General features: G+C 51.9%; 2 protein-coding genes and 1 long non-coding RNA gene across 9 annotated transcripts in view; 1 reads left to right on the top strand and 2 right to left on the bottom strand.

The window, feature by feature from the left end:
* Kif21b (kinesin family member 21B) overlaps positions 1–7310 on the bottom strand; it is a 44458-nt gene extending 37148 nt beyond the window's left edge. For all 7 annotated transcript variants that reach the window (XR_003843870.1, XR_003843872.1, XR_003843871.1 and 4 more), the window contains exon 1: positions 6954–7310. Coding sequence is in view for 3 of the 7 variants with exons in the window: in XM_029538629.1 (XP_029394489.1) it covers positions 6954–6994 (41 nt within the window). In the remaining 4 variants the exon portion in view is untranslated. The remainder of the gene's footprint in view (positions 1–6953) is intronic.
* Positions 7311–7550: 240 nt separating this feature from the next.
* On the top strand, positions 7551–10989 carry LOC110321145. Its single transcript, XR_002380499.1, has 3 exons — positions 7551–7713; positions 9208–9320; positions 10924–10989. It is a non-coding gene; the product is annotated as an uncharacterized LOC110321145 (long non-coding RNA).
* A 7155-nt stretch (positions 10990–18144) lies between these two features.
* Positions 18145–24299, bottom strand: part of Cacna1s (calcium voltage-gated channel subunit alpha1 S) — a 67794-nt gene continuing 61639 nt past the window's right edge. The window contains exons 39-44 of the mRNA XM_021198567.1: positions 22825–22953; positions 21923–22173; positions 20422–20507; positions 19252–19343; positions 18866–19018; positions 18145–18720 (exon numbers count right to left, since the gene is read on the bottom strand). Coding sequence (XP_021054226.1) covers positions 18547–18720; positions 18866–19018; positions 19252–19343; positions 20422–20507; positions 21923–22173; positions 22825–22953 — 885 coding nt within the window. The 3' untranslated portion in view covers positions 18145–18546. The remainder of the gene's footprint in view (positions 18721–18865; positions 19019–19251; positions 19344–20421; positions 20508–21922; positions 22174–22824; positions 22954–24299) is intronic.

Raw genomic sequence — 24299 nt, 5'->3', positions numbered from 1 at the left:
ACCCAGAGGAGCCTCGTGGTCTCCAGACTGCCTTTCATACAGTCACTTTGCAATGCTATGTGACCTGCCAAGGACACACTCTTCCTCATCAGAGACTGGGCAAGATCAAAGGGGAACTTAGCCACAGCCAGAGGGATTTAGATAAGCTAGCAAAAAGAACTTCCTGCCTGTAAAGATTGTTGGATCCTGGAAGGGCAAGCCTGAGAGCTAGGAAATCATTCCTTGGGGGTAGCAGGCCTGCCCTCCTTCCTGCCTTCTCCCACTCCCTAGCCTCATCTGAGGACATTACTGAGCACCTGAGAACCTCAGTGCCACGTGCACTCTTGTGTTATCACGACACTATGGGGCGAGGGACACATGCCCCATTTTACTGAAATCCCAAAGGTGACATTGCACAAGCCCAGAGTCCCCACAATTTATAATGATGCAGATGAAATTTAAAGCAGCCTCCTGCTTTAAATTTAAATTTAAAGTGCCCAGTCCTGCTGCAGTCACGGAGGCCACCCCTAAACAGGGCCAGGGGGGTCAGGTTGGAGGAAACTGATCCCTTTAGAATCCCTGCTGATCCCACCAGCAGCTGCCTGCTGCTTGCCTGGAGGGAAAGCATTTTCCAAGCTTTGTAGCTAAGGAGGCTGAGCTGGGCCATTTGTAGAAAGTAGGCTTCCTTTGCCCTCTGTAGCACCACCCCCCAAACACACGTGCTCATGTGCGCTCGCAAACACACACACACACACACACACACACACACACACACACACACACACTTCTCCTAGGCAGCCTGGCAACCTGCCAACTCTGGGGAAGGCTGCTAGAAGCAAAATCTTTGCCCTCTCTCAGGGGAGTCTGACTTTCAGACGCCCAGGGGCTTTTAACTGACTTTGCCGAGACAAGGCATCTTCCCACAGGGGCTGGCCTTCTCTCCATCAGGGTGGCAAGATCTAATTCAGGGTGCTAACTCTTCAGTAGAGTGAGGGAAAACCCAGGTGTACTAGGAGCAGAGCTGCCAGGACCCTATCACCATTTGCCTATTGGAACCTCCTCTGGCTTTCCATAGGCATCTGGAGCCCAGCCCTCCTGTGGTTGCCCTCAGGGAAAAGATGGGGCTGCACCCCCCCAAACAAGAAGCCTTTGTATTGTGGAGTCAAAGGGCATGAATTTACGAGGCTCTGGCAGACCTGGTGAAAAGGGCCGGTCAACACTCTGCCTGACTTCTGCCTCTGAGATCATGGGGAGGGATGTGACACTCCACAACAACCTCAAGAGACACTGGGGTGTCTCTGGTTCTAACTCCACCCTCTCCAAAGGGGATGTCCTCAACTTTACTTTCAGTTCATCCTAGAGTCCTGGTCACTGAGTTCTGAGTCCCGCCCAGAGGCAGAAACAGAGAACATCTTTCCTGAGGCACCTGGGGCGAGCCTCGAACCACGTTGTCTGTGGCCTCGGTATCAAGGCCACAATCCAGAACGGAACCGACAGAAGACTGCGGTGGAAGCAGCAAGCAGATGAATGAGATGTCAGAAGCCAGAGAGCAGGAAGCTGGAAGAAGGCTAGCCCCTGTCTGAGGGAGGTACCCCAGCCTGTGATTGGCCAGCCCAGTGGCCAGGCTGTGAGCAGCACCAGGCGCTTCCTGAGACGGGGTTGGGTCTACCCCTCTGTCTTTGGAGCCTGTGAAAAAGAACAAGTCCATCCCAGGGAGCTGCCACTCAGCCATGCTTTCTCTGTCCACCCCCACCCCCCGCCCCATACCAGGGCATCTGGTAGGGGTTTTCCATGACCTCCCAGGAGACGGGAGACACTGAAGCATCAGGGGTAACCCAGATCCCAGAGTTGTGCCGGCATCTGCATCTGGTAGGGGGCAGCTCAGTAGGGGCTGGGCCCAGGGGACACTCCCCAGCTGAGGAATGTCAAGCAACAGGCAGCTGGCTGGCTGGCTGGGATGGAGGGCGGCCAGCCTCCCTCCACCACACTGGTCCTGTTGTCATTCCCTATTGCAAGTTGTCAGGCAGCTAGCTCTCTGATGAAGCGCACCTCACCGAAATAGGGCAGCTCGGCATAGAGAAAGGACAGGCGGCTTGCGTTTGGGGACAGGGTCCATAGCACACTCTCCTTCCCATATCCTAGAAAAGCTGGAGGTAAATGAAGGAGCCCACCAGAGATGGGGACAGTGCACCCAATAGGTCACAGCCTGCCTCAGGGCTTCAGAGCCCTCAGAGCCCCAACCCCCAATCTTTCCAGCTAAGGCAGATGATTCGCCACAGAGTTAGTTCCAGCTGTTCCAAGGTGGAGGGGCAAGGGACACTGCTTTCCTCAATGTCCTCAAGGCACTGATGTCCAGAGGACACGAGGCCTGGGGACCCAGGACACCTGGGGCTCTGCCTTTGACTGGGGCGGCTACCCTACAGGAGTTGTGACCCTAAAAAGACTACCGGAAAACACAGATATCTGCATTAGGCTTCATAACAGTAGCAAAATTACAGTTGTGTGGAGTAGCAACAAAAAATAATTTCACAGGTGGGAGTTACCACATGAGGAACTGCATTAACTAACGGGCTGCAGCATGAGGAAGGAAGGCTGAGAAACTTCTGCAAGAGCCATCCTTGCCTGGAGAGTGGCAAGATGGAGCTCAGGCAGGAGACAGTCACCAGGACCTCAGAACAGAAGGGCAGCTTCTTAAACCCCAAAGGAAACAGCAAGGATCTGGGAGCTCAGGCCTCGGTGGTGACAGGCAGCTATGCCCAGCAACCGCTAAGGCACACATGAAGCACGTCCCCCTCTGCCACGCATCTGCACGGTGCTGTGTGTTTTTCCTTCATCTCCTTTCACCACAACAGGGCAGGGCAATTAAAGCAAGTGAAGGAACTGAAGCAGCGACCACGGACCACGGCACTCAGCCAATTAGAGGCTGGACTGAGAATCCAGTTTGGGCAGGCTAGGGATGTCTGGTAAGCGTGTGCTTGCAAAGGAGAGTGCCCAAGGTTCAGATCCAGCCTCCTCTGCCACCCCCCCCCGCCCCATTCCTGCTCCCCTGTGTTTGCTCATGAGAGTAGCATCAATTATTTGGTCAGCTGAGCATAGTACAGGCACAGTGCCCAGCACTGAGCAAAAATCTAAGCAATTATGGTGTTCGGTCACAGTCAAAAAATGAATAGATTGGCTGCAAATGAATTCATTTTTACTAAATAGAGATTATCATTTAAACTAGAGAGACACCTCCTTAACTTAGGGATATTTGTTTAAACATTTTACTCATCCTCAATGCCCCAGGAGTCTTCTCAAGGCACTATGCTCAATCCTCTTTGCACTGAACCAGCCAAGTGTTCCCATTCTCCGCTAGGCAAAATGAGGTCCAGAAAGACAAGAGAGGGAAGGGTCAGACAATTGCATGGGCTCTGCCCTGCCCTTTGTCCCCAGAGCTATAATAAGGGTGTCAACCTTGTGTCACCTCAGCTGGTTCCCCGGCCCCAGCCCCACCCTACCTCTGCTCGGTTGTTTTCAAAAGCCAAGATCCAATCAAACAGGCTGGCTGGGTAGTGGAGGGGCCAATTTCCGGGGCCTGTGGTTACAACACTCCACTTCCTTATGATATAAGGCCCTGTTTCTCAAACAGAAGGCCACTTGCAAGATCTCAAGTCTCTACACAGCCCATAGAGGGCTCAGTTTCCCAGATCTAGAAATTAGACAGCACAGGACATAGCTGGCAGTGGATAGCACTGCTTAGCCTTGGGACCCTGAAGGCACACACACACACACCCCAACACACATACCCCACCCCACAGTTTCTTCTGTCTTTACTCTCCTTCCCATCCTGGCAAAGTCTTGATTAAAAATGTAGGCAGTCCCTGAGCAAGACTCCAGGGAAACCTAATGCTTGGGAGGTAACTGAAGTGAGGTATCCCAGCTAGGAGAGGGCAGGGATGGAGTCCACCACTGTCCCCTGGGTCCCTGGCTGGTCGTGGGGCTGGCCAAGGCACCTCCCCCTCCCCAGCACACTAAAGGAAGGAAGCTGAGCAGAGTCAGGCAGAGATAAGGGGAGGGGGCTAGGCCACGCCAAGGACTCTCTGTATGGTGAGGCTCAGAGCCAGGGGCCTGAAAGGGTCTTAAGTAAACCCATCTCGTAGCCTGGCTTCCTTCCCCAATTTCAGCTTTGCCTACTTAGGTTTCTTGGCTACTCTCCCCCAACCCCCACCCTCAGAGCCCCCATTTGCCAGGGCTCTGTCTCTGCAGCATGGTGGATCCTGCTCAGCCTTCTTCTCTGGCTTGGCTGCACATCCTTCTCCCCTACCTCAGGTAAAGGCCGCTCCTGCCTTTAGAGTACAGGGATTAGTGGATAAAAAGATCCCAGGCAGGTGGAGGCAGAGGTAGGACGGGTTGGGAATCTCTAGTATGAGGTGGGCTAGCCTGGGTTCAGGGGCAGATGGGTCTGACTGTACCTAGCAGGGGTGAAGCACACGTGAGGATTTGGGGGCCGGGTCACACCTGGCCCTCTCCCCCACACCCTGAAGGTTCTCTCTTTCTGACTCTAGGAGTCTAGCCCGCCAAGCAGCACTTTGAACACGGCTGGCTTTACCTTCAGTCCTGGCTGTAAATCAGGAGCCCCAGGGTTCCCTTTCTAACATCCCAGGCCATCTTCCCATACACACCCCTGATCAGCCCCGTCTCACTCTGTTCACGGGCCAGATCCCAGGACTTCACCATAAGTGACTCTCATGGGAATTCGAAGAGGACTTCCAGGAAGTCAGGAAGACAACTCTCTTTGTCAGCAGCTAGGAAACTTACAGCAGCGGGTGGTTCTCAAATCCTTGCTGCTGGCTCATAAATGTGCCACAGACTGCAGCCTCACACCCAGTCCCTTCTTCGGTGACACAGGTGGTGACGCTGGAGGTGGGACATGGAAAGAGATGCTAAACCGAGGAGAATTCCCCCTAAAGCACGTCGCTGGCACCATCTGCTCCTTCTTCCAGTCCAGTCCCACCCTCAGCTCTCTGATTAGAACCTGGGCTCGGTCCAGGCATTGTCTGCCTGCACGGCCGGTTGCCCATTGAGGTCTGGCGTGTGCCGGGCTGGCTGATCGAGAGCCGGACGGAATGAGTGGGCGGGGCTCTCACCTTCTTGGAGCCCTTGGAGAGGCTAGTGCCTCAGATGTTCAATTTCCACACAACTTCATACACACAGCTGACTCCAGTTGGGAAGAGCATCCCAAAGCCCTGGGTCCCAGAACCATCCTGATGGTCGTTGTGGGAAGAAACACTAGCTTTCCCCTTATTCTATACAGGTGCCCATGCCCCTAGGCTCTTGAAGTGGGAACCCCAATATTTTATCATGCCAAGCCTAGACTGAGGAGTATGAACCAAGGGGGAAGGCCTTTGTTTGGCTCTCTCCGGGTAAAATGGAGTCTAAAAGAAAGACCCCGTGGATAGAGCACCCCATCTCCTGTCTTGTCAGTCCTAGTTCACACTGGTTGGAGATTGGGCTTCCATTTTCTTTTTACAGTAGGTAGCTCCCTTCTCCCCATCTGCTGTAGATGCCACAATTGACATGTCTCGCTCCCACCCGGCCCATGCGCGCTCCCCTTCCCTCGACCTCCAAGGGCTCCTGCTGCAATGTCAGCTCCAGTAGCAGCCTGGCTCCGCCCCACCAGCCCACCAGGCACCTGCGGGGCTCCTCTTTGTCTCAGGCTGTTCAGTGCCAGGCAGAGTGTGCACAGGGTGATGTTCTGACGGCTGTAGGAGCTGCTGGACCAGCAGCCCTCAATCTCCCTCCCTCAGCACCTGAGCCATATACTAAGCCTCCGTGCCTTCTCTCTGGGTTGTACAGAGTTGGTCAGGTGGGTGTGTGTGCGTCTGCTCTGGGCAGGAAGAAAGAACCTATCCCATCGATTTCTCTCATCTTGTCTAGAAGGTACTTCCCAGGATCCCTTGAATCTGGGTCATCTCTGACCCAGGGGATTTGAACACTTGTCTCAGGGACCCACCCTAGAATTTGCTGCTCCCTTCCCCCACTCTATAAGACCAGAACATCTGTGAGCTGGTGACCAGCTCCTACATTGGTACTCTCCCAATATGTTCTTAAAGAGAAGACCACAAAACACAGTCCGGAGAGGTGATGGAAGGCATCTTCACTCACACGCAAAGAACAGAGAGTTCAACTTTGTAGCATTTCCTGTCCCTGCACCTGTGTGCCCCTAGGAAAAGAATCCACTAAGTCACGTCCTCTTTCCTCTTAATGTCTGCCAGATTACTTCTAGAACCTACAGATATTGGGAATGGGACTCCAGATAAATCTAGGGGCCCTTCCCCCTTGCTCAGTTTCACCTATGTGCCTGTGAATGTAGCATTAGGGTCTTGTCACCTCCTTTCATCCCTTCTGGATTAGTCCCTCAGATACACCTTTTTCTTCCTCCCTAGCGCCATCTCCTCTTGGGGCAGGACCAGCAGGGCTCTCTCCAAAAGCCATTGGCACCCCGTGGAAAGCCAAGGCACCATTCCAACCCTTTCATGGGTCCCACAACCGATCTTTGTCTGTTGTATCCGCTCCCAGGATGGTGAGCTGGATCAAGAGCGTAGAACTGGCTAACTGGGGTAGATGGGGGGAGGGGGGATTCCCTCCTATACCCCAGAATGAGACAGCAGCCTCATGGGGAGGACAAGAGGAAACACACAGACGCTCCGGCCTGGGCCAAAGCTGGGTGTGAAATACCGGATTTCCTTGTTTATTCGATTTTCTGATCATTAAGGGCTCCCAAGAGGGGCCAGAAATTACCACCCAAACAAAGCCACCTTCCATCAGTCCGCCGGGCCGCCGCTCCCCTGCGGCAGCCGGGCCAGCGCGCGTCGGCCCCTCCTCCTGGACTGCAGACTCCAGCTCGAGCGGTGCCCGCGCCCCCCGCCCCGAGAACACGCGAGACAAAGCTCGAACCCCTCCCCGCACGCCCCTTCCCCGCCATCGACCCTTACCTGACGGCCACTTTGACGCAGCAGTCGCCCTGGCCAGCCATGGTCCTCTGGCACCAGGGTCTGGGCGCGGATCAGGGGCGGGGGTCCGGGGGCCACTGCTCCAGGCAGCGGCTGCGGCTGTAGAAGGCGGAGGCAGGGACTCTGCTAGCGAAAGCGACCTCGCAGGCTGGAGGTGACATGCTCGCAGGAGGCGGCAGAGGGGCTCAGCCGCGGCCGGCCCCACGGGGCTGGTCCCATACGTCTCCTCCAGCCATCGCGCGGAGGTGCTGAGCTCGTTGACAGCGGGCAGTGAGACCCGCAGCTCCCTACAGCGCGGCACACGCGCGCGCACACACCTCCCACCCGGACCGCCACCTCCCGCCGCAGCGCGAACAAAGGGGGCGGGGGCCGAGCCGCCTCAGGACCCACCCCCAGCCCCTCAGAGCCGCGCAGGGCCCCGCCCCTCCCTGGAGCCGCCAATAAAAGGCCCCAACGAGCAGCAGAGGCGGGACTTGAGCCTTTAAAGAGACCTCTTGGCTCTCGTCCATTGGGTTGCTGGGAGGGGCGAGGTAGGATTGAAGGGCTTGGAGGTGGGGGGGCGGTTGTGTGTGAAAGCGGGAGTGGCATGATGGACTCATCCCTGGGAAGTTGACCATTCGGGAACCAGGGCCCTCGAAGTCATGGTACCTCAGTCTCAGTGGGATCTTCCTTTCCTAAATGAGGAACGGGACTCAAAGAGGAACACCCCAAGGTCATACAGCGAGTCTGTGGCTAGGCATTGGTAAGAACCTGGTCTCTGGGCTGGGCGGTGTGCTACACCTCAAAGCTTCCCACAGAGATTAGCAATCTGCAATTTGAAAGAGTCAGCAAAGTGTCCCTTCTGCCTTTATTTCGGTAAATCCCCCAACCTTTATTGAAGGGGATTCTTGCTAATGTCCAAGTAAATTTCCCCACCTCCACCCTGCAACACCGTTAAGCTCATAGTTTGCTTTGATGGCTGGTGGGCTCAGGCTTTCCTCACTAGACCAGGGTCCCACTAACCTTTATGACCCACAGGGCCTGGTTCACACTCTTTGTGTGTGTGTGAGGGGGGAGTCAATGTGGGAGTCCAGATCTGCCTGGGAAGTAGTAGGGACAAAGGAGCACTTGACTCCAGATACCTGGGAGAAGCTAGAAGGCAAAGGAGGGCCAGCGCCGCCATCATAAATGTATAGAAAGGATTAGCCCAGGAGACTTCAACACAGGAACATAAGAAAGGATACCAGTGATGTGAAGCCAAGTCCCTTTCCAGTTCACCCCGCCCCCTGAGCCCCACTCTTCTCCCTGCCCCCCAACTCTCAACATTAGGACCATTGACAGCTGCCCTCCCTTCCCGAGCTTCACCCAGCTCCTTCCTCTGGAAAAGGCCCAAGAGGAGGACCCAGCTGCAGTTCAAGATGTGGATGGAGACCTCTGGGGGAGGGGAGGCAGGGGAGTCTGACTCCAAGTTTCTTGCATCAGCCTCAGATGATGAAACCCTGTGAGACATCTTGGCTGGGATGTACGTTAGGGTCTTGAGGATCCACATCCACTTCTTGGTGCCATCATTCCCCACCCCCACCCCCACTCCCCCCACCCCCACCCATCTGTGACTGCTCCACTTGGGAACCCAGGTGCCTGTTTGGAATAGTTTTAAGGGAAAATTTGAAAGTTAGGTCAGCTCATTCTTCCTACCCTTGTAGCACACAGGAGGAGAGCCAGAGCCCCAGAGCAGTGGTGGTGATGGTGGTGTGTAAGGGGTCCTGGTGGGATCCTACATATTTTATTAATATTAGCATCTGAAAACCCAAACCAGTGAATCATATTCCTTAGAGCAAGAGACAGTGTTGGGAAATTGAGACTCTCCCTGTCTTTTGAGAAAAGGAGGATGTGGAGAGCTGAGCGGTGCTTATGAACCACCTACAGGGGTAGGTACTTGGTGCTTTTGTTCTTGTTTGTCCTCCTAACCTTATGAGCCAGGTTCTAGTCCCCCCCCCCCATTTTTGCAAGTGGGAAAAGAGTCTCATAAACAACACATGGAGGATCTGGATTTATGCACGTGGTTCTAGGCGTCCCGATTCTTCTAAGGGTGTGCCTGTGGGGAAGGGAGCTGGACTGGCCCAGCTTTCCCTGGGGTTGCCACAAGCAACAGGTTTAGCTCTCCTGGATGATAATGTGTTTTTACCAAAATTGTTCCCCCCACCCTCACATCCCTGGACTTCTTTGGTACTTAACTCTGGTTTCCTGTTTGCCATAGGTCTGCTCAGACTTCCAACAGTAGGTGACCTTCTGACTCACAGCTCCGCTGCTGGGAAATGCCACCAGAGCTTTCCTCTCTGCGTCTCCTGCCATCCAGGGTGTGCAGCTAGGGTAAGCAAGGAGGCCCACGGCTGTGGACTCAGGCCTCCTAGCCATTAGGGTTTCAAGGTTCCAGTTGCCCCAGCCACCCCAGCAGCTCCCTCTGGGGTCAGCAAGCAGGAGCTGGGTGGCTGAGGTCCAGACCCTGACTCCTAGGCTCTTCTGTTCAGGAGTGAGGGAGTAACGGGGCCAAGGTCATGTGGGGATCCAAGCTGAGAAGGAGGTTTAATCTGCCATTTGGAGAGATTTAGATGAGTCCAGGGAAAGCCCAAGACAATCTCTGCCCTCACTGAGCTCTCCAGCGTCAATAACCAGTGCTTTTTTGCTGTGTTCCCACCTCTGTCCAGCTGCTCTTCTTCTAGAACCTTGACGTCTCTCAGGATCAGCTACTGTCTGCAGCCCTCAGTGCTGCACACACACACACACACACACACACCCATGATGTTTCTCAGGATCAGCTACTGCCTACAACCCTTAATGCTTTACACACAGGCTCACACCCATTTTTCTCAGGATCAGCTACTGCCTGCAGCCCTCAATGCTTCACACACACACACACACACACACACACACACACACACACACACACACACACGGGGGCAAGGCTGAGCCCCTAACTGGACTAGACTATAAGCCTCGACTTCTATTCTGAGTTGAGCTCCTTCCCCCAGGCATCTTGGGTCCTCCATCATTTTTCCTGACAGGAGCTGTGGGCGTCTGGGCAGATGGGAACCTCGGGGAGGTGTGGGGAGCCCCCTCCAAATCAGGAAGCTCCCACGCAACTGTAGTTAAAATACTCCAGCAGTGACTTGGGGCAGCCATCTGGCCTGAGCTCTCTTAGACACATTCCACTTTTTTAACAGCAGTGCTATGGGAACAGATAAAAACATGTAAGGGATCCCTATAGGTACCAGGAATGTCCTCAGTGGAGGTCAGAACTTGCGTCTTCTTTCTGTGTCTCCTACCCCCTTCTTCAGGGACAGCATTGCAAAATCTAAATAAGCCTTAGTGTAAAATGGTGGTGGTGGATACAGAGCTCAAGAACTCGAGTTCTAACCCCAGGCCCACCCCAGCATCTGCGCTTGGATTCATGGGAACAGGTCTCAGTCTACCCTCTAACAGTGTCCTTTAGCAGATGTCCAGCTTCGGTCTCCAGTGTCCAGACAGAAGCAGGGCCCAGCGCTTCCCACCCTCAAGAAGCTCAGGACCCCAGAAAAGATCCACTGAGCTGCAGACTCAGGAGATCTGAGTGCAGACGTGAACTGAGCCTCACTTCCTGTGTTTAGAAGGAGACAGACTCGGCCACAGAGGAAACCAGAGACTGTTATAAATAGCAAGGAAGGCAGAGAGCTGCCCATGGATTTCAAACATCCATCACTCCTAAAACAAACTCTATTTTTGGCTTCAAATAATAATTAGGATTTAATTAATACTCTATGTAACCTCAAACATCTCTCTCTCTTTCTCTCTTTCTTTCTCTCTCTCTTTCTTTCTTTCTCTCTCTCTCTCTCTCTCTCTCTCTCTCTTTCTTTCTTTCTTTCTTTCTTTCTTTCTTTCTTTCTTTCTTTCTTTCTTTCTTTCTTTCTTTCCTTTGCTCTTTTTTTCCCCCTTAAAGCAGAGTCTTTCTGTGAAGCACAGGCTACCATTAAAACTCACGATCCTCCTGCCTCAGCCTCCAGAGCACTGGGATTACAGACACACCCCATTGTACATGTTTCTTTTTGTTTGGTTGTTTTGGTTTTTTGAGACAGGATCTCTCTGTTCCGCCCTGGCTACCCTGAAAGTCGCTGGGGTTGAACTCAAAGATCTACCTGCCTCTGCCTCCTGAATCCTGTGGTTAAGAGCATGCATCATCACCACCTGACTATACATGGTTCTTAAACATGGTGACTTTACCCACCCTTCTACTGTGCTGTGCCTGCTAACAGTGTCGATGTGACAATTCTCATGGTTACCAGTCTCCATATCAACGTCTAGACTCAAAAAGAACCCCCCAGGTCACATTATTCAGCCATCTTATTTTCTAATGAAGAAACAGACTCCAAAAGGGAAAGAGGTTTGTCCAAAGTTGCATAGGATGGTAAAGCAGGGGCTGAGCTGCAAATTGACTGGAAATTCAGTTGCTGTGCTGACCCTGGCAGCATGATAAGACCCCAAGGCTAAACATCTGAAATCAGCCTGTCTGGCGTTTATAGTCCTGACAAAACTTTGGTCTGAGTGAAATAACGAAAGGCAGCCCAGAGGCCGAGTTGTGATCTTCTGAGTCACGGAGGTCTGGGCTCACATCCAGAGCTCGCATCCACATGATGAGCTATGTAACCCCTAGTCGGTGATGTAACCAAGCCCAGCATCAGCTCCCACATCTCAAAACGAGACGGATCACGTCCTCATCTCAGGACCACTGTGGAGTTGCAATGAGGGGATGAGCACCAAGAATCCCACCCAGTGCTTGCCTCAAAATAGATGTCAGTCCTTCACGTGGTTTGCCAGTGCTCCACCTTTTCTCCGATAGACCCCACCTCTGTCTGGCCAGATGGGGTGGGTTTACAAAGAAGATGGCGAGGGACTCTCAGGAGTGAGCAAGAAGAAGGCTGTGAGGATGAGGTGTCGTTAGTGTCGGGTCGGGGTGGAGATCAGTGGTAGAGGCTTGCCCTGCATGCGTGGAATTCTAGGTTCGTCAGCTAAGCAGTCGGCGTGAGATCTGCTGGGTGGATCGGCAGATCTGCAAGAACTTATCTGTCCTCTGCTGATGACATGGCAGCACTTTGAGAGCCGCTGTGCTTTCCTGGAGGAAGCCTTAGCCTTGTGCATACACCCTTCCGTACACAGGTAATCCTGGCCCACCTCCCTGGGGACTGGGCCCCTGAAAGGGAAGAGTTATCACTCACCCTGTAACCACGCTGGATGTGTCACACACGTTTTCATCTAACCCTCACAATCATTTCTGGGGTACACCATTATCGTGCCTGTTTTTCAAAAGGGGAAATGGGTTCAAAGGTCACTTGGCTAGGGTAGTAGTCGTTAGTGTGGTTCCTGTATTTCCCGAACTCTGCCTATCCAGTCAGAGCTCAGAATTACACGTCCTTACTCCTCTGATAGTGAGGGACCTTGTGACTTGAACCAATAAAATGTGAAGCTTTAGGAGCCACTGCCATTGTCACACCTGTGCTGTTCACAGACCGTAGATGAGAAATAAACTTTTATTGTGATCAGCGGCTGAATGTGTAGGTTGTGTGTGCTCCTGGCATAGCCTAACCTACTCTGACACAGTTGGTAAAAGCAGACACAGAGTCTGGAGAGCGCCCATCTGTAAAGATGCCAAAGGACCCAAATGATTTCCAGGGGGCCCTAGCCTGCATACAGGTAGAAGCCCCTTTTGGATTTTGGGCTACTGAGAGGTAGATAGAAGAAAACAAGTCCTTTACCATCTCTCTCTCTCTGGTGCATTCCAATTTGGCTAAGATTTTACTAAATTTCCTGGTCACTGGGTTGTGGTGACTAAAGACATACGTGGCTAAATATTAACCCTTTGGGGTCCCGTGGTTACACTGGCTGTGCTGTTCCGTTGCCTGGGAGTCTTCAGGAACCACCCTGAGAAGTCACTGGAAAACACTACGGGCCTTCTGCCTCCACCAGTCACCTCAGTTGGAACTATTTCCAGGTCAGATACCAGGACATATCTGCATTTGTGTCTAGCTCAAAGACTGGCCCTGTTCAGGTCACTTGTTCCCTTGGGACTTAGTTACTCTTCCATGAAACAGAGCCACTAAAAAGGGTTAGGGTCGCTGCTCAGATATTGCAGGACTAACCCATTCTAGAGCATAAAGACCTCAGAGGGACAAGCAAGGTAAAAACGGTCACTTTTTCTGAATGTTGTACGGAGCATGTGGTGAGTGTTTGAGCTTCATGCTGCAATGCAATACTTCCAGCTCCAGGAAGGAGAAATAATTATCTCCACAAAGCAAACCAGTAAAATCATGCTACAATCACAGAGCGCAATTCAAACCCAAGCAAGCTGACGGTGACTCTATCTTGTGTGGACCTGCTGTGAAGGAAGAGACGGGATCTGCCCCCTTGACAGCTGATGGGCTAAGAAAGCAAGTAGAGCACCCTAGGAAGTCGCCTGCGTTGGGCATGTATGGGGGTGATGACACCAACTTTTGCTATAGGTCCAAATGCTCACTGGCAGGGAATGGGTACAGCAACAGGCCTACTCACGACGGAATCCTATTCAGCAAGGAAAGAGGGTGAGCTACTGGTACATGACTGATGCAGAGTAGATGAATCTCAACTGTACTCCGGGAAAGAAGCAGACCAAATAGCACATGCTGCCTAATCCCACTGAGAGGAACAGCCGAGAAAATATAGTGACCCTAAAGTGTCAGAAAACAGATCAGTGGTTGCCTGGAAAGGGAGGGATATAGGAGTGGTGGGGGCCTGAAGAGGTCAGGAAGGGCTGGAAAAGTGTACCAAAAAGTCTTTCAGGTGGTCAGTGTCTATGTAAGGCCAAGCAAACCATTGTACGTGTTACATATGTGCAATTAACTGTTAATTTTACCTCAACAACGCTGCTTTGTGTGCAGAGGTCAAAGGTCATCATCTGATAGCTTCCTTAGTTGCACTCAGAATTTCTCGTTGAACTGAGGTCACCCCATTCGGCTAGGTTGTTGGCTAGTGAGCCACAGGGACCCACCTGCATTTACCATCCCCGCTTTCCTATCCTGCCTACGTGGGCCATTGTCATAGTACCCAGCTTTTTACATTGGCATGGCGAATCTAAACTCAAATCTTCATGCTTATGCAAGCACTTTACCAACAAAGCGATCTCTCCTGCCCAATGGAGCTATTTTTATAGGGTAGCTTACTTCAGCTTCCCCTTTGCACAGAGGTGCAGAGTGGTTGTCTTATCTGGGGTCATAGAGACAGGGGACGGCAGTTCTCAATCCCTGAGGAACTCTCTCCCTTGTGCCACATGGTATAGGGGCTCAAAGGGAAAGCCCCCCCCACCCCATCCGCCAGAGGGAGGCAGTGACAGAGAGCATGGCATAGAACAGGAGAGGGATCCCATGAGGAGATCAGTCAGGGCAAGCCAGGGAAGAGAAGAGGAAAAAGAAGGCAGATGAGGCAGGTAACAAAGGTCCCGGAGAGCTGGGGATAAGCAGCAAGCCTCCAAGATGGATCCCCAGAGGAGCTCGCCCCTCCTCCATAGACAGCACTTCCCCTCTGATGAAGTTCGCAAAGGCCACTCCTGTCCTTGAGTTATTGATCCTCAGTCTCCCCGGACGCATCATTTCCTTAGCTCTGGGAGACATTTGCCTGAGCCAGGCCCTACCCAGAAAATTGCCGGCAAAGAAGCACTTAACACTTTACATTCTAGGTTAACCTCGATGGCGCCAGCTCTCCAGAAACCCAGCCAGCCTCAGGATGTCACTGGACAGTGGTCGATGTCAGTCCTCAAGCAGTGTCTGCTGGGTCTCATGGCCCACACTAGGAACAGTTCAAGGGACCTTTTGGCTCTGAAAGTCAAGTTGGCCCGAAGTGACATCACTCTTAAAAAAGTTTGCCTGTGTCCCTCCTTAGCGCCATGTTTTCTGAAACTTGAAGCAGCAGACAGAGAGAATGCATTGCCTTAAGCAGAATCAGTGTCAGGAAGGTCAAGGGAGGAGGCAGAGAAGACTCAAAAGACCTTTTTTCTCCTCTCTTCTCTGTAATCTCCACAGTAAATTGGAGGACCCAAAAGGAAGGCTCATACTGGGTGGAGCAGAGAGCTTAAGTCATAACCAAAATTAGAAAAAGCCCAGAGGGCCAGTGGCAGTGCTTCACGCCTTTAATTCTAGCACTTGGGAGGCAGAGGCAGGAGGGTCTCTGAGTTCAAGGCCAGCCTGGGCTATATAGAGTGAGTTCCAGGGCTACACAGAGAAACTCTGTCTTAAACAACAACAAAACAAAAGACAAAACAAAAAATAAAAGGCCCCGAGGAAGAAGCCCTGTGTCTCGGCTCCCTACCCCTGGGTGGATGTGGGTCCCTGGTGCTAGAGGTGGGTGATGGGAGCAGGGCGTGGTAACGTCAAGTCATATGTCATCGGTCTGAGAGAGTCTTTGCCTTCCCCCCACATAGAAGAGACCGAGAGGGGCATGGCTGCAGTCCCAGTACTTGGATCCTAAGGGAGTTTGAAACCTGGGAAGTGTGGTATAGGCAGACCTTGTCTCAAAAATGAAATCAAAACAAAACAATCAGAGTGCTTTGCACAGGAAGTCCATCCATCTTGATGAGCTGACATCCAGGCAGTTCTGGGTGGTCATAAGAGGTGTGAACAGCTTCAGAACAAAGGCCAGCAACAACAGCATGTTGTGATGCCACCTAGGGTTCTTGCACTGTCAGCCCAAGGGTGGGAAGAACAAGGGCCAGGCTCTGTAAGACTCCTGATGGGGAGTCAAGGTCAGCTCCGGGAGCCAGCATCTCCTACATTTGGAAGCATAAGCCAGATAAACCCTTCCCTCCCCAGATTGCTTTAGCTATGGTGTTTCATCGCAGCAATGGAGACTTACTAGGACACAAGCCCTTACACCGTTACATCTGTACCCTAAGGTCAAGCTGAACTAGACTTAACAGAGCAAGGTGAACTCCCTGACCCTCACGTGACACAGCCGTCAGGGAGTAAGACTCAGTTTCCAAGGTTGCTCTAACAACTTTAGTGTGGCCATTTCTCTCTTTTACAAAAAGCAGGTGATGGGGCTGGCAAGTAATTCAGTGGTAGAACCCTTTCTTAGCATGTGCAGGGCCCTGGGTTCAATCCCTAGCACCACAATGAATAAATCTTGAAAGGGCAGGCCCTGTTCACAGCCAGAGGGGAGAGCTCTTGTGACTGTGATGGGATGGCACCTGAGCGCACTTTTTCTGGATTTTCCATTGAGGCTCTGAGCTCTGCACCTTTCTATGGGAGAGACTCCCCTCATCTCTGCAGGGCTTGAACTCAGAGAGAGCCACATCCCCTGCCTTTGGAGCGCTGGACTAAAGGGGTGAGCCACCATGGCTGACAAGGCGGAGATGTTTCCTCTCACCTGTTCCTAGCCAAGGTGGCTGAAGTGTCTGCTGAGTTGGTGACATGGAGCAGGAGGGGTTTATGCTTCTTAGCTGGTCGTAACATCTGTTTAACAAGCAGTGTCTGGGCCACCAGAGTGCTAGACCCTAGAGGGGCATCTTAGGCCCTAGAGGGGCAGCTGGGAACAAGGCGGGGACAGCTCCAGCTTTCAGAGAACTTAGTCTCTGGCAGGGGTAAACTGCATTCACCGCAGTGCTTCTATGCCTTCTGGGATGAGAAAGATGTTTGGGGGAATGTCTGTGTTTGGAGTGTGGCCTGGGGCGCAGCCTGGGAGTCAGGTTCTAAACAGCTTGGTCATGTCCTGGGGAGTGACAGCAAAAGAGGTTTGAAGGATGGCTAGAGGTTGGTCAGGTAGAGCTCAGGAAGATTCTAGAGGCACACTAGAGCTCAGAGGTGAGCAGGAGCCTCACCTATGTGAGGGCGGTGTCTGGTAACGCTGAGCCACACTTGGAAGATGATGCAACCAGGACCCAGTGCAGAGACAGGGAGAGGGTGGAAGGGCTGGTGTGGAGAATGCCTGGAGACGGGAAGGTAGATCATATGATTAGAAGAACTGAGTGAAGGAACTTCCAGTGGTTTCTGTTTATCAGTGAGGTAGACAAGGCAAGCTGCTGGTGCTGAGGTGTGTGGAAAGGGGAGGAGTTGAAACTGTTTCACTGACGGCACAGGAAGGAAAAGGGCACATGGTGTGTGTGTATGCATGTGTGTGTGCATGTGTGTATGCATGTGTGTGCATATGTGTGTGTATGTGTGTGTGCATGTGTGTGTGCATGTGTGTGGGTGTGTGCATATGTGTACGTGTGCATGTGTGTGCATGTGTGTGAGTGTGTATGTGTACGTGTACATGTGTGTGTGCATATGTGTGCACATGCATGTGTGTGTGCATGCATGTGTGTGCATGTGTGTGAGTGTGCATGAGTGTGTATATGTGCGTGTGTGTGTGTATGTGTACGTGTGCATGTGTGTGTGTGAGTGTGTGCATGTGTGTGTGTAACTGCTTCACTGACAGGGCACCAGGAAGCTTTGGGGCCTAGCTGGGGCTAGAACCCGGATGCATAGGTCACCAAGTGCCACCTCTGCCCTGTGCTATGCACATCCTGGGGCAGGACCCAGAAGCTCAGATGCCCATTGTGGACTTTGCCAGGAGGCTGCACAGCAGGGCAGCCTTGTTACCACAGCAACAGCCATGGAGTAGGCACTTGGCCCACGCTTAATGGAGGAATGGACAGAAGGAAAGAGTGTCCTGTGAAGGGCAAGGGCAGGGCAAGGCAGACCCAGCTTTGCCTCGCATTAGCTATACATTACAGGTACATCTTGTCATCTCCCCACACCCGTTTCCTCATCTTGAATGTGACTGTGGTAAGAAGTGAGTGGCTTTTGTGTCGAAGGGCTTTGTGAGTACAAGGGTTGCTCCTGAGGCCCTTGGTTGGTGACAGCAGCTGTTAGTCATTGTTAGATGGTATGGAAGAGGAGACATGGGAACACATAGCCATAAACTACCGCCACTGAGACTAGCATTGGCGTTGGCAGTGGACTCTGGCCAAAGTCACAGGGTCACAGCTTCGAAACAGGTTGGCCCTGGTGTAACCAGGGTGTGGCATTTCTTCTAATGTCATCAGAGGGAAAGTGGAGATGGTCTGGTACTCTTCTGCAAGGCCCAGTTTCTCTGAGAAAGGGGGTAGAGGGGATCCCAGATGTTCTAAAAACAGTAAAATAAAACAGACAAGCAGAAGCCAGGTGCCAAAGTCAGGCCTGGAGACTTTAATGTCCAGCTAGATGGAGTGGCTTTATGACAGACAGACCCTGGCACCAATCAAGCCTTTGTGAATGGCCACACAAGCCCTGCCAAATCCTGCTTCTTGCTGATGAGGAGAAGGGCCGGTCGTGCCCACCCATGGCCTCCTGCCTGGTTGAGGTGGTTCCGGACCACTGCTACTCAGTCCATGCAGCTGACTACTGACGGGGCAGGGGAGGCTGCTAAGCTGGGCTAACCCTTCTCCACTCCAGCACTTTCTGGCTTTTGGTCATGGTCATTCTAAGCTTGTGTCATTCTGTATAGGCCTCACATCTGGGAGTAATAAGGGTCTTTTAGGAGCCCCAGGGCTGGTTCAAGGGGCCCAGGGAGGACCTGAGGCTCAAGGCTCCCAGGGCATAGCCCCGCCCTCTGGGGATTCTCGCTTCAGTAGCTCTGTTGCTGCCACCTCGACTTCCTCTGGTTCCATCTGGCAGGCATCTGCCAGGGCCTGGCCTGTTGCCATGACGAAGTTAGCATCTGCTGCTAAGGAGTCTAGTCCTCCTCGAACCAGAGCCTGCAGTGGAAAGAGGATGTTGGGTGGGTCTTCCAGGCAAATTGTCTTCTGCACCCCACCCCCACCTTTGGTCCTACTCTCTCCCCACAACAGACTATTACAAGGCCACCCCTGAGTGTGCTGCCCTGCTCCAGCCCCACCTCACCTCCTGGATCAGCATGGCAGTAGCTGGAGCCGTGCACCTGTGAGCCGAATTCCTGGGAACATGCTCTTCAAAGTTCCTGCTGTCGGGTGTTCCCAGAGACCATGACGTGGGGCCCTTTTCCTCTTTCTGCACAGGATGCTCTGCCTGGGAGAGCTGTCTCAAACACAGAAAAGCAAGACACCCCCAAAACAGATATGCTAGAACCAACAGACACACTGGAGCCCATAGCTCATCCAAGGGAGTCTCTGCCAAGACCAACAGACTGGGGAAGATGCAGGAACACAGGACCCTTCCGCTATGGATGGACTGCTACCCACAGGGCCCTTCCCCTGCCAGGCCAAGTGGGGTCTGTAAGGCACTTCCTCCCAGCCTTTTGCCTCTGTTACCTGGCACAGGGAAGGTGACACCTGGCCTTCAGGCATTCTTCTCTGGGTCATCTGTCTTTTCAGTTTGTCCACATGGGATCTGCTGTGAGGTCCTGTGGGCCAAGGAAGGCAAGGTCAGTGGGGCTGCCAACCCCTAATGGGTGGAGTCATCAGAGCCTTTCTTGGGCAGCTACAGCAGGTAGTTTAGAAGGTAGATACACATTGAAACCTAAGAAACTCCAGGCCAGACAGAAATGGCTCAGCTCTCCCTGCCCAGCACTTTGTCCTTATGGTTTGGGAGAGGCTGAGGGGTAGGCTCACTGGCAAGTCAGTGTGTTGTTCAGTATGTGTGGGGAGCCGCCCTCACATTCGCCATTACAAGATAGCGCTGATGTCCTGTGCTCTAACAAACAAACAAGGCAACTGCGCATGTGCTGGGTAGATTTCCANTCCCTTGTGCCCTGCCTTTCCCGTGGCGTCATCTGGGGTGACAGCAGGCCGCCAATCCGAGGGTTACACGTCCTAGGCGGCGATCTTGCTCTATATAAGCTGAGGGATTTGGTTCTTCGCTCTCTTTTCCCCCTTCTCTTCTCTCTCTTCTCTTCTCCTCTCCCCTCTCTTCGCCCTTTGCCTGTTGGAAGCTTATGCTCTCCCTCTCAAGAGCATTAAAGCTTTGCTGCAGAAGGATCCTGTTTGTGTGCCGCGTCTTTTCTTGCTGGCGAGAAGGTAGCGCGGGACAAGTATGGCTATGTGTGTGCAAGTTAAAGTGTGTTGGCAAGCAAGGAAGTACCCTCACTGTTACTGAACCCCAGAAATCTTGGGGATGCTCCTGTCACTCAGTGTTCCCAGACCAACAGGGAGACTGCATGACCACCTGCCAAGGACTCCACCACCCAGGGGTCAATTGTGCAGGGATTGTCCTTCCAGGAACCCAGTGAAGGGGAACTCCAGGCTAGGCTACACAGAAGGGGGCTATAGACTTGCACAAGGCCCGTTAGAGTGAACAAGCCTTCCCCACCCATTACCCATTCCCATTTGGAGCCTTCCTCAGCCTGGTGATAGTGTTCCTCCTCCCAGGACCCATCCCATCATAAAGGTTCTAAGGGACCCTCCAAGGCTCTAAGGAAAGAGGGAGCACCCCTAAACCCCTCTAGGAGAAGGCTTAGCTTCTTAGTCACAGAAAAGACTGACCTGAGACCCTGCAGGGCTGACTGAAGGGTCCTTCTCCAGTAGCCGGCATGTCTGCCTTTTCCAGGAACTCCTTTTCATAGCAGATGCTGAAACAGGAGTAGAGCAGGCTGAAACCCATCCACAGAGGTACCAGTGAACATCCAATCAGAGTGCAGGAGTCTTCACACCAGGGCTGGTTCTGCCAGAGCTTGACTCTAGCTGTCCTTGACTTGGGGGGGAGCAAGCCAAACTCACGGCTGCCTCCACTCCTGCTCAATGCTTCCCCTACTCTTCTCACATTCTGCACATCCTCAGCACTCTTAGGACCCTAGCTCTCAATCCTAATGACACATAGGCTCACCTGGGAATCTGTGGTGAAGACCATTGGCTGGGGGACCCACTCTAGACACGGGTAGTTTTGAAAGCTCCAGATATTGCTCACGTGCAACTGAAACCGAGAAGTGTTCTGGGCCTTTCCAGCCCGCATCATTAGTAACACTTCTGTATTCTTGGTACACCTAACGGGTCCTAATTGGTCACCACTGTACCACATGACACACCCACCCACGGCAGATCCCAGGTCTGATGCTTCTGTGTTTCCACTCTACCTAGCACCATGGGGACCCAGAGACATGGGTACCTTTCAAGCAATCTGGGCTGCATTCAAGAGGCCTCTTTGGACTGGAGTGAGGTGTTGGCAGTCCTGACTAGGGAAGTGGCTGTTTAGCTGGCTTCTGCCCTATCTTCCCAATGAGACCACTGCCCGTCCAGAGCAGGAGTCCCCCTGGGAATCCAGCCCCTGAGTTATGATGGCTAAGTGGCTCTGCTGCCCGTACTATAGCATCTTATGCCACTTAAATAGCAGCCTTGGATTGGTGTGATGGGAATGTGGTGGTTGGAATAGGCTTAACCCTGGGACTGGTCTTGTTGGAGTAGGTGTGATCTCCGAGGAAGTATGCCTTCTCCTGTTTGTCTTCGGAACCAGATTTAGAACCCTCAGTTCTTCCTCCAGCACCATGCCTGCCTGCATGCTGCCATGGTTCCTGCCTTAATGATAATGGACTGAACCTTTGAGTCTGTAAGTCAGCCCCAGTTAAATGTTGTCCTTATAAGAGTTGCCTTGGCAGTGGTGTCTCTTCACAGCCATGAAAACCTAAGACAGAAAACTACCCAAATCCAACAACTGACCTTATCACTCAGTTTCCTATAGTGTATGCTACTGCTTGACGCCCTTTCTTAAACTGTATTATGTAACCAATACATTTCAGTGCCTCCCCACTGAGAAATCTCAGAAAGGTTGGCTTAGGTTTGTGGCCGATGTTAGCAAAAGTCTGCCCCCTGCTGGCCTTAGACACTCCTTCAGGCCAGGTTTGCTCTCTTGTGCTAGGGGTGTAAAGTGGTCCCCAAGGACACATAGCTAATAAAGTTAATAATAAAACATTATACAAATTTAGGATGCCTCCTTCCTTCTCAGATATATCTCAGAATTCATATTCCTGTGGCCAGCAGTTACCACTGTTACCTGGAAAACACTGGGTTGTTTCTATGGCTGCTGTTGCCATAGGCAACATTGGCATTGGCGTTGTTGGTATTGGCACGAGCAAGAGGGTGGGTGCCTGGGTTCTGAGGGAAGTCCTCCAAGAAGACCGGTGACTCCAGCTCTTCCATCTCTATTTCAGCAAATTGGAGGGGTCTTTGGTTGGCCATGACAGGGGGCAGAGAGTTGGTCCTTTCCAGGAAGTTGTCCACTTGACCAAACAGGCCTCCGGTCCTCTAGAGGCAAGGGGGAGAGTGAGGAGGCAATGACTGGGCATGAGGATATGGAGTTCCCTGGGGTTGGGTGGTTGGCTGACAACCTGGGAAGATAGGGCTAGGAAAAAGCCATCTATAAGGCCAGAAGACAGTGTACTGAAAGACGATACTAGAATACAGTCCACCCTCAGCGAGGTCTACCTTTGATGGACAGACAGGAACCATACAGGTAGTGCACACATGGGAACATGGCACAGTCAATTGGGAGTTTGCAAAGCTGTGTTCTAGCTCTTCTCTAATCGAGTGATACGGTATGCTGCATGTCTTCTATTTGGGCCACCATTTCACAAAATCCTATAGAGTTTAATGGGGTGTCCATGAAGAATCGCCAAGATCCCATGGCTTACAACTCTCTATAGAACTAAAAATCAGGGCTGGACTGAATGGAAATGAAATTACCCCTGGGCAATGAAAATAGATGTGGGGAAAGTAGGAAATGGTGTATCATAGTTAGTTCTGTGGGGCCATAGATTCTGAGTCCCAGAAGATATGGGTGGCAAGGTGTAACTTTAGCTACCAAATCCATCTCCTGTGCAGCCTGGCTTCCAGCCTTTCTCTCTCTTACTCCCTGCTGTGCCTGGTCCCTTAGAAGTGGCCATGGCCCTCACTCACCCGGAATATCCCCTCCTCCATGGCAGCCTCTACCATGGCCCTCTCCAGTTCCTCCTCTGCTGTCAGGTCTCCAGAGATGGCACGGTGGATCTCAGGAGCTGCCTCTTCCTCTATGGTCCGTAATCCAGCCTAGGGGTGGTACAGTATCAGGGTGACGTGCATTCCAGGAGTTGGGACCAGAAATGCTTTCCTTGGCCCCACTTATCTTGAACCCCTGAACCTCTAGCTCTCCAGAAACCTGTTCTCCAGCTCAGACCAATGTCACAGGACTCTGAGGGCCCATGGTCTTGTTCTGGCCTGAGGGAGACAATCTGCATTCTGAAAAGTTTCTAAGGGCTTTTCCGTGGTTGTGTAGGTAGAGACTTTATATTCCTTCCACCCAAGCCTCTCAGTGGAGAATCTTTTTGTTGATATGTGTTTTTACCCAATGAAACTTTATATCAGAAGAAAAAAGGAAATCAAAATGAATGCCACCTGATAATTTTCAAAAAGGACACAGGATCATATCTGTGACATTCTTACCTAAAACATACATTTTTTGTCTTGTAGGAGGAAACATCATACCATCCCAGACTGAGAGACAGCTGGCCTGTGTCCTCAAAAGAGTCAAGGTCACATTAAGGAAGGACTGCCAAGTGACTGATTCCAGAAAGCAAGATACCAAGGCAGGAAGCTGTGCATGCAAGGTGTATGATCCTGAGCTGGATTCTTTTTCTGTAAAGGACACCTCTGAGGTGAGGAGTGGAGAGTAGCCATGAGTCAACAATAGCTTCCTAGTTTTAGTGGTTGTATTGTGGCTATGTAGGAGAATTATGTAGGACAAGGCCATGTTTTCTGAAAATTTACACTAAAGTATTCTGAGTTGATGGGGTGTCATGTGAGTTATTCTTAAATGGCTCATATCAAAATATGTAATTGTGTAAAAGATAAAATTATTTCAAAACCACAAAGGCAATTTGAATACTTATTGAACACTAAGCCCAAATGTGTGTGGGGGGGTTGTTGTTGTTGTTGTTGTTGTTGTTGTTTTGAGACAGGTTTTCTCTGTGTAGCCCTGGCTCTCCTGGAACTCACTTTGTAGACCAGGCTGGCCTCGAACTCAGAAATCCACCTGCTTCTGTCTCCCAAGTGCTGGGATTAAATGTGTGCATCACCACTGTCCGGTGTGTATGTCGTTTTTAAAGATTTATTTATTTTAACATTATATGTATGGGTATTTGCCTACTTATTATGTGCACCATTTGTGTGCAGTGCCCACAGAGGCCACAAGAGGGCATCAGATCTTATGGAACTTGAGTTACAGATGGTTGTTAGCTGCCCTATGGGTGCAGGGAACTGAACTCAGGTCCTCTGTTGTAGCAACAGGTGCTCTTAACCCACGAGCCATCTCTCCAGCCCTATATGTCTGCTTTTGAATTTTTAAGTCATGTGCATTACAATGAACACAGAAGGAGAAGAAGGAGGAGGAGGAGGAG

The sequence above is a fragment of the Mus pahari genome, chromosome 5, assembly GCF_900095145.1.
Source record: "Mus pahari chromosome 5, PAHARI_EIJ_v1.1, whole genome shotgun sequence".
Taxonomy (NCBI): domain Eukaryota; kingdom Metazoa; phylum Chordata; class Mammalia; order Rodentia; family Muridae; genus Mus; species Mus pahari.
The sequence above is the reverse complement of the archived record's forward strand: the minus strand, read 5'-3'. Positions and strand labels throughout refer to the sequence as shown.